Source organism: Octodon degus, unplaced genomic scaffold, assembly GCF_000260255.1.
Source record: "Octodon degus isolate 3935 unplaced genomic scaffold, OctDeg1.0 scaffold00077, whole genome shotgun sequence".
NCBI lineage: Eukaryota > Metazoa > Chordata > Mammalia > Rodentia > Octodontidae > Octodon > Octodon degus.
Window position 1 is genome coordinate 10917836 of NW_004524653.1, and position 9437 is coordinate 10927272.

At 51.2% G+C, this 9437-nt stretch overlaps 1 protein-coding gene across 1 annotated transcript in view; it reads left to right on the forward strand.

Annotated features, from left to right (window-relative positions):
- Window positions 1–9437, forward strand: part of Cdh22 (cadherin 22) — a 69622-nt gene that overhangs the window by 20529 nt on the left and 39656 nt on the right. Inside the window, exon 3 of the mRNA XM_004636079.1 lies at window positions 2163–2282. Within this exon, the coding sequence (XP_004636136.1) occupies window positions 2163–2282 (120 nt within the window). The remainder of the gene's footprint in view (window positions 1–2162; window positions 2283–9437) is intronic.

Genomic DNA, 9437 nt, shown 5'->3' on the forward strand with positions numbered 1-9437 from the left:
CTCAGCCACCATGTCCCTGGGGAGTCACTCAGCCTGGCACTGCAGCTTACCCATGGGGGGAGGGAGCAGGCAGGGGGAGTGATAGGGACACTTCTCATAAGAGTTACAGCAGCTACCATTTATGGAGCACCCATCATGAGCCCAGTGTTTTATGTATCGTCTCCCATTTCAATACATCTGAAGGAGGCATGACATGTCGTTGTGTAAAGCCTTCTGTGACTCCCAAGAAGACCCAGCACCTGCATTTATCAGAGTCCTCCCACTGGCCAGGCACTGTCCTTTGTCTTGATCACAGACACTCTTAGAATTCTTACATTGTCTTGGGAGCTTGGTAATACAGTCACCTGCATTTCACAAATGAGGAGATTGAGACACAAGAGGGTTCATGCCATGCCCAAGGTCAAACTTCTAGGTGGTACTGCCATCACTGATGATGGTTCAGTACACAAGGCCATTGTCCTCCAAGTTGCTGTACACCTGCTGACACTTTGGCATCATAGGCCTGGACCCAAGTCCTCCCCTCCCCCACATCACCCTGCACACTCATCCCTGTCTGGCCTGTTTCTTTAACTGTAAAGTTATGGAGGTCCACTCTATCCCTGGAGATTAGAGATGCTGCATTTGAGAGACTGGTGAGATTGGGTGTGCTGTGGGTGCCCCATAGAAGTCCTTTCCTTTCCCTTCTGTATATGCAGAAAGCACTCAAGACCATGTCCTTGGTCCTTCGCAGGAGATGCCTGGACACCAGCATCGGGGATCAGGGCTCACCCCCTCCTCTTTCTCAGCTTCCCTAGGCAACTTGAACATGTTTGACATGGAGCTGAAGCTGCCAAAGAGAGGCGCATTGCAGGGCCAGCTTAGGAGACTCCATCTGGGAGGGGGACCCAGAGAGGGAAATGAGAAATGCAAAGGAGTGAAAAATAAATACATGTGTCTGTCTGGAATGATGGAGGGCCCCAGGCTGGAGGCGGGAGAGGCGGGCAGCAGGCTGGGCTTGCAGAATTGCTGCACTAGCACTTCCAGGCTCACTCATTAGCCAAGAAGTGAACTGGCCTCGCCTCCCAGCATGCCACGCTGCTGGCCCAGAGTGCCCAGCCCACCCTCAGGGAGGCCCCACCCAGCCCCGCCTGGCCCCCAGCAGGGCACCTAGTCCTGTCTCCTCCCTTTGGGTTATTACATCCTGAGCCTTTAAGATTCCCTTCAGAGCTTCTGCCTCACCCCCTTCTTTCTGCCAAGGTTCAGGTGGGCCAGGCAGTTCTGCAGGCCCCTCTGTCTGATCCCTCCCCCACCGGGTGCAGCCTCACATCCCGAACCCTGCTTTCGTCAAATTGAACATGATGTCAAATTAGAGCCATCTCTGGGACAGGCCGAGAGAAGCTCCCAGTTTAATGAGCCAGCGTCGAAAATCAATAACTTAATTGCCGCTGTTTGATGGACTTTTATCCAATTTATGCTCTCCCCGGCAGCCTACGTGCTGAGCGTGAAGAGCGGTGTGTGTGAGGCTGGAGGGGGCTGTCCTGCCAGGCACCCTGGGGAGGGGCATGGAGGCACCAGGCTGCAGCGTACCACCGTCCCCGGAGAACAAGTCACGGCCATCGTCCTGGCCAGGGGCCAAGAGACACTAGCCTCTGGGTCCCCATGAACTTAGCTGTCCCCTGGGCTGTCCTCTGCCACCCTGGTGGAGGCAGGACAGAGTGTTTGAGGGGCCTACAGGGGTTGGCAGGGATGCCTGGTTTGCAGGCTTGGCTCTAACTCTGTGATGACCTTCACCAACTACGATTGTTGCCACCACCTTGGAGAGACTGCCCTGAACCACTCTAGGCTGTTTTAAGTTCTCTCCTTCAACCTGGTGGCCAAGATTACTCCTGTTTTGCCAAAGGATAAATGAAGATTCAGATAGGCTGCCTTGCCCTGCCCGGGTCCTATAACTGAGAGCCAAGGGAGAGCTGAATGCAGATCTGACTCCATGGTTCCCCATTTGCCACCAGGAAGGCCCCCCTCATGAAGCCCACTGGGACTTAGTGTGGGATTGGCCCATGAAGGGCTGGCTTTGATGACCTCCAGAGGGGCTCATCTCCCAGCTCTCTGGGATGGAGAAAGGTGGGATGGACAAGCACAACAGCTCCAAATGACTGCTGTCCCGCTTGGTTCCCTGGGTCCAGGCACATCTGTGATGCAGGTGATGGCCTCGGATGCAGATGACCCCACTTACGGCAGCAGCGCCCGGCTGGTATACAGTGTGCTGGATGGCGAACGCCACTTCACTGTGGACCCCAAGACCGGTGAGAGGGGGGAACGGGGCTGAAGGGGTGGGACCGCTTGATGGGAAAGGCCTTGAGGGGGTGCTTGCAGGTCTAGGCAGTGGCATGGGACAGACCTGCACAACAGCACCAAGCCTTGCATCCTGCCCTGCAGGGGACTCCAGGGTCTCAGGCAGCCAGACAAGAAAAGGGAAGGACAGAGGAACAGAAAAATATGGAATAGGGGATCCTGCAAGACTAGCAGAGAAGCAAAAGTTCAGGGCAGCCCCTTGGGGGTCCTGTAAAGACCCCAGATATCTGAATCAGCTGTCCTATTTGTCCTTGGAGCCCTTACTAGGTACAGGTGTAAGTGCAGGCAGAAGGGGGGGCGCTCTTCAGCGGGTTGGAAATCTCTGTTCGCGAGGCTGTTGCTAAGGAGCAGATAGAGAACCGCTTAGAGACCATTTGGGAAGGGAGGCCTCTTGTTCGCTTCTTTGCCACTCCCCCCAACACACACTCCCTCACACACCACCATAGAGGGCTGTAGCATCCACAGCCCCCACTTCATTCCCTCTGGGTCAAGACTTGACCCGTCTCAGAGGATTCTTGAGTGAGCGCCAGCAAAGACAGAATGAAGAGATGGAGGCTTGGAGAGGTGAAGGCACTCACCCAAGGTCACACAGCTGAGAGAGCTTTGGATTCCAGCAGGGTGCGCTCACCACCCCTGGGATAGGCAGGAGACCTCAAACAGGACAACATGCAGGGGTAGAGGGCAGCCATAGGCTCGGGCCATCAGACCTCAAAGTTTTGGAGGCAGTAGCAGCAATCCCCAAGGACAGGTAGGTGTTGGGCAGATGGGGATTTCAGAGAAGGGCATTCCAGGCAGAGGGCATGGTGCAGGCTAGGGCTGGAGGAGGAGAGCTGCCTGAGGCACAAGGGGAATTGTGAGTGGGGATGCAGCCAGGCAGGTAGGGACCCGGCTGTGCCGGCATAAGCCAGCTGTGCAGCTTAGAATTTATTCTAAGGGCAGCGGTGGGGGTGGGAGGAGCTGATGGATTGGATCTGCGGGTTTTGTTTATGTGTTTGTCTTGCTTTGCTTGTGAGGAGGGGAAGATTTTAGTCTATAAGCACAGTTATAATTGTATTCTCTTACACATAATATCGTCATTATTTTTTCCTCCTTCCAAAGCAATACATGCTAGAAGACATTCAGATACTGAAGAAACATTAAAAAGAAAGTGCTTTCACTCCCTATCCTTGGTAACTGCCGCACCAAAGGTAGCCACTTGCTGGATATATCCTATGAGATGTTAGACTCACTCACTTGAAAAATATTAAGTCATTTTTTTTCAAAATAAATTATACATTTCAAGGTTCAAAATTCAAAAAGTTCAAACAAGTATTTAGTGGCAATTTCTTTCCCTCCCCAGTCCCTAAGCCATCCAGTCTCTGTCCCCAAGGCAACCAATGTAATTTTCTTGTGAATCATCCCAGAGCCATTCTATGCATGTACAAGAAAATAAGGCACATGTATTTGTTTTATCTTTTACACGAATGGTAGATATAAACACACACCTTACACATTGCCTGCCTCTTCGGCTTGACAGTACATCTTGAAGATTATTCTGTTTCAGCTCACAAAGAGCTTCCCCATTCTTTTATTTAATGCCCATTATGGATACAATAAAATTTATTTCCCCAGTCCCATGTTGATGGACATTTATGCTGCTGCTGATCCTTTACCGCAGTGAGCTACACTATAGCTAATAACCTCATCCATACATGATGCTGTGCTCACGCAAGTGTATTTACAGGATAATTTTCAGGAAGAAGAAAAGCTGGGTCAAAGACCACGTGCATTTGGAATAGGACAGATGATGCCAAAATCTACCCAATCCTACTCCCACCAGCCACAGATGAGAGTTTCTGTTTCCCCTCCTCCTCACCAACACTGCGGGTTCATTGATGACTTCTAAGCAGGGAAGTGACATGTTCGGGTTTTCATTTTAACAAGATCCCTCGGGCAGCTACTGTAGAGTTTGACTCAGAGGCAGGAATCGGAGGCAGGGAGACTCCAGAGCCCAGGGTGGCCAGCATGTAGCCCCAGAGGACAAAAAGCGAAAATCTGCATTCTTTCTCAGCGTCCATTTGGATTCTTTAATTTGCTTATCTAATTAGGAAGCCAGAGATGATGAGGAGTTGGGAATGAAGGTGTTCGAAGGTGCTAAGGAGAATAAGGAGTACAGTGAGACTCTGGAAAGGGCAAGCATTGGGCAGACTCGGTCCCCAAAGTTAAGTACCCCTGATTTCTCTCTCAGCCTAGACTTGCATATTCATCTATATGAGGGGCAGATCCTACAGACACAGAAGGAGGATCGTGAATTGCAAAACCTGGCTAGGAACAGAGGAATTAGCAATGCGTCCTAGAGTTTGGTGCAGGGCTAAGAAATCAAGCATTGAGTATACTGGCTTTACAGTGAGAGAAATCAGAGAAAGAAACATCTAGAACTTCCAGCAGGCCATCTGAAATATGGCCATGGAGTTGTGAAAATGGTTGGCACTGTTTAAGCTTTGGCTTCCTACATGAACAAGGGAGATAATAAAACCTCCCTCCTGTGACTGTAGAGGATTCAGTGGGAGAGTTTCTTCATCTCTCGGCTCCTCCACGCCTGGCTCTGTTCTAGGAGTGCAGGAGTGGACACATTCGAGACTATCCTCATGGAGTTCTTGAGAAAAGGAAGACCAAAAATAAAGGGACACACATCAAGTCAAGTAACAATGAGTACAAGTAAGAAACATCAAACAGAGTAAGGGAGAGAATTAGATTAAGAAATTAGGATAGGTTTCTGTGGAGGCAGCTTTGAGGTAGAGACCCAAAGACAGTGCAGGCAGGGGCCACAGGGCTTTCTGTAGGCCCAAGGAACAGAGGCCACATGGAGGGCTCAGCCCAGGAGTTGGTGTAGGGGATGGCAGTGGTAATGAAGCCATCCTCCAGCTACCAGATGGGACAGGGACCTTAGGGTAGGAAAAGCTTTCAGGAGGAGACGAAGAGAGAGAAATCAGTAAGGACTGAGTCCTGGAGGGCAGTAGGGGTGAACAGATGAAAGCCCCAACCCAAGACAGTTGGGAGGATGCCCAATTTCTAATGAGCACTGTAGAAGCACTGTACAGGGTGGGGAGGAGAGTGGCCAGTGAGAGGTCCTGGAACCCCACAGAGAAACAATTCCCCCAGCAACCAGAAAAGGGGCACCATGCTAGGCAGGGCGAGGACTTCAAATGGAATCTTTGTTCTAGGGTCCTCTACTCCTCAGTCTAAAGAGTCCTTTCTGACATTTGCTAGGAAGAACCAGACATTTCCTCCCCTTGCCCCCAGCCCCACTGCCAAGGCCGCTCTGGTACCATTTCCCAGCCCCAGCTCTATTTCTCCAGCTAGGAATATTCCGCTGATGCGGGTCTATATTTAGCAGCTGCTGGGAAGGTACAGTCTGTTCTCGCTGTGCAGATAGCAGGGAGCAGAACCGGAACGAGGCCTGAGAGGAAGGTGTGAGGGAGGGAGGAGGCGGGGCGCCACGAGGCCCAAGTGCCAGAGGAGGAATTAACTTGTATGTTTTAAAGGCCAGGCCTGCCAGCAAGCCCCCCACAGGGGTGACAGGGATGGCATTTATGGGCTAATGAGGAGTCACACGGGCTCCAGGGGCCCTTGTGCAGCATTTGGAGGGGCCAACAAGGGCGACAAGGACAACAGCGGGAACTAGGGGTGAGGGGTGAAGATGGGCCTGCAGGGAGTGAAGGCCAGGTTATAACTATCAGCCCCCGCCCACCACCCAGCAGGGATAGAAAGACTCTCAGCAACTTCAAGATCTCTGCTGAAAAAATTCTCATCCTGGCCAGAGACTGAAAGGAAATGAAAGTAGCATTCATTGAGCACCTACTAAGTGCCAGGGCCTGGGGTCAGGCTGATGAACTCGACAATCTTTGCCCTCACAGGGGCCAGAAATAGGCAATTCCACACAGTTTCAGGGGGACAACGGAAGGATGGTAGGAGTCCATATATTACTTTAGTGTTCTGTGCAAGGCCAGAAGATATACTGGTGAGCAATCCCAGCACGGATCTCTGCCCTTGGGGAACCTACTCATGAGATACTCAACCCAAGGCTTCAGGGAAGGGATTGGTCAGGTAGGGGCAAATTGCAAGACCTGCCTCTGGAAACTTGTCTCATCTAAGCCTCTTGATAACCACACAGTTGGGCTTGATAGCCACACAGCTGGACACCCCCATTTTACAGGATGGAAAACAGACTCAGACAGACTGAGCTTGCCCAAGGTCTGATGGCATGTACATGATGGGATTAGAACATGAACCCGTATCTGTCTGTCTGACTCCAGAGACCTTGTTCACCCTGCTCATATCTGATCCCGAGTATCCCCGGCACACAGTAGGTCTACAGGAAGCATCTAATGAATGAATAATGAAACAAGGGACAGAAAAGTTCAAGAACAACTTCATGGACTGACTCGAGATTTCTGTGTCCTAGACCCCTCAGGAGCCCAGTGGCCTTCGCCGTGCTTCTCAGAGTACCAGGAGGTAGAGAGAGGAGTACAGCATAGTAGGTGGGAAAGTACATCATTGATTTCTCCCCTCCCTCTGCACAGCCTCTGAGCACAGTCATCCCTCAGTACCTGTGGGAAGTTTGTCCCAGGACCCCCGCAGAGACAAAAATCCATGCAAGCTCAATTTCCTTACATAAAATGGCATAGCATTCCTTATATCCTACAATATCCCCTGATATACTTTCAATCATCTCTAGATTACTTACAAGACCTCAAATAAAGTAAATGCAGTGTAAAGAGCTTTTGGATCCTATTGTTCAGGAGATAATGACAAGAAAGGGCTGGGGAGATGGCTCAGTGGAATAAGTGCTTCCCTGGAAAGTGCAAGTGCCTGAGTTCAATCCCCAGTTCCGCCAAAAAAAATTTAGAAAAAAAAAAAGATAATGACAAGAAAAAAGAATCTATACATACATGGTCAGTACAGACACTTTTTTTCCTGAGTATTTGTGATCTGCAGTTTGTTGAATCTAAGGATGCAGATCAACCTACAGATACAAAACGTGCGATTGCAAAAGACCCACGGTAATGTAACTTGGCCACTCCCATCAAGAGGTGGAGGCTGTTTTCCTGCCCTTTGAAATAAACCTAACCTATGATTTGCTTTGGCCAGTAGAGTGTGGCCGAAATGATATTATGCAAATTTCAAGATTAAGTCTTCCAGGACCTTGCAGCTTTCACTCTTGCCGTAGTCCCCAGACTGCCAAGTAATAAAGCCCGTCTACTAGAGGATGAGAGACCTAGTGCACCCGAGCCCACTGCCAGGACTAGCCACCAGGGATGTGGATGAGGTCACCTCAGACCTTCAAACCCAACTGGCTAACCCAGTTAAGGCCAGACCAAACCAGTGGAGGAGCAGCCCCATCACTTGGTTTCTCTGTCAATTAGCTACACACCAAAAAATGCCCTAAATGTTGTGGCTCTAAACAACAATCTATTCTTTGTTACAATTCTGTGGGTTGGCTGGGCAGTGCTATTGTGGAGGCCATTTATTGGCTGTCAGGTTGCTGGGGGCCGACTTGCTGGGGACAGCTGCGTGCCCAGGCCGCTCTCTGTGTGTGGCCTTTCATCTGGGCTTCCTCGCTGCACAGTGATCTCAGGATTTCAGAGGACAGGCCCTGGCAAAGAAGCACATAGAAAGCCTCTGTTTTTGGTCACTGTGGCTGATGTCCCACCGGCCAAAGCGAGTCACGCAGCCAAGGTCAGATTCCGTGTGGGCGGGGAGGAGCCAAGGTTGTGAACACCGATAGATGTGGCTCAGCGGGAGCTCTTGCCATAGCAACCCACAGCGGCCTTAGACCTGGGATCAGGAACCAGAGGCAGTGCAGCCTCTGCAGTCCTCGGAGATGCCCGGATGGCACCTGCATCACACGCCGTGAGCCGTTATGGCCAGATTCTTAGAAGAGTGGTGTCCCCAGTTCTCTGGGGCTACAAGTGGCGGGGATAGCAGGGAGGCCAGCCACCTCGATGAAACGCTATGCCTGGGACCCCTGACCTCTGGTCTGGTGGCCCCGACGCTGTCCATCTGTCTGCCAGCTCTCCCCCCCCCAGCGTCTTCATCACTACTCCCAGCCCCACTCCTTCCCTGCTGTCTGCGCATGTCTGCCCATTCCGTCTCCGTTGCTCTTTGCCCCCTTTTCCTTCCTTCTCTCTTTCTGCAGATTTCTGTGTCTGTTGGTGTCTCTCTTACCGTTTTTTCCTGCATATCTTCCTGGCTGTGTCTCTCTTTCTTCCTTTTTCTCTTTTTCAGTCATGATAGGCCCCCTTCCCACTCCTTCCCCCTTACCTCTTCTTCCACCCTGGGCCCTTCCTCTCCCTCTGGGTCTTCTCTCTGTCCCTCTGCCCTGCCCCTGTCTTGTCTGTCACTGTGTCTCTCTTCTCTGTCTCCTTCTCCAGGGCTGCCTTTTTTTCCCTCTCTCTTTCTTTCTGTCCCACACATCTCTCTCCTCATTATGTTCTTGCTTTCCCTCCTACCTCCACGGCAGAGGATGTGGCAGACCTCCTCCCCAGTGCAGCCCTTGTGGTCCAGAGCTGCAAAGGCTCAGCCAGGAGGGCAGCAGAGGCCCAGAAGGGCACCTTTCCCTTCCCGTGTGTCTCGGGACAGCACTAGCGAGCAGCCAGGGGCTGACTACAGGATTGAGAAAACACCTTGTCTGATCAGCAGAGAGCAAGGAGGACACCCCAAAAAGTCATATCCCTCTGTCAGGGGCCTGGCTTCCCCCCTCACATCAAGAGCTATGAGGGAACGGGCCAGCCAGACAGCTCAGTGGATTAAACCACCTGCTTAGGCAGACACAAGGGCCAGGGCTTTGATCCCCGGCATGCCTTGCTGGCCCTGCCCCCAGGGCATGCTGAGACAGTGATTGAGATTGGGTGTGGAGATGCGCACCTGTAATCCCAGTGCTTGAGAGGCTGAAAAATAGGATTACTATGAGTCCAATTTGTGCAGTGAGTCCCTGTAGACCCTGTACTAAATATATTTAAAGAGAAGGAAAGAAAGAAGAAAGAAAGAAAGAAAGAAAGAAAGAAAGAAAGAAAGAAAGAAAGAAAGAAGAAAGAAAGAAAGAAGAAAGAAAGAAAGAAAGAAAG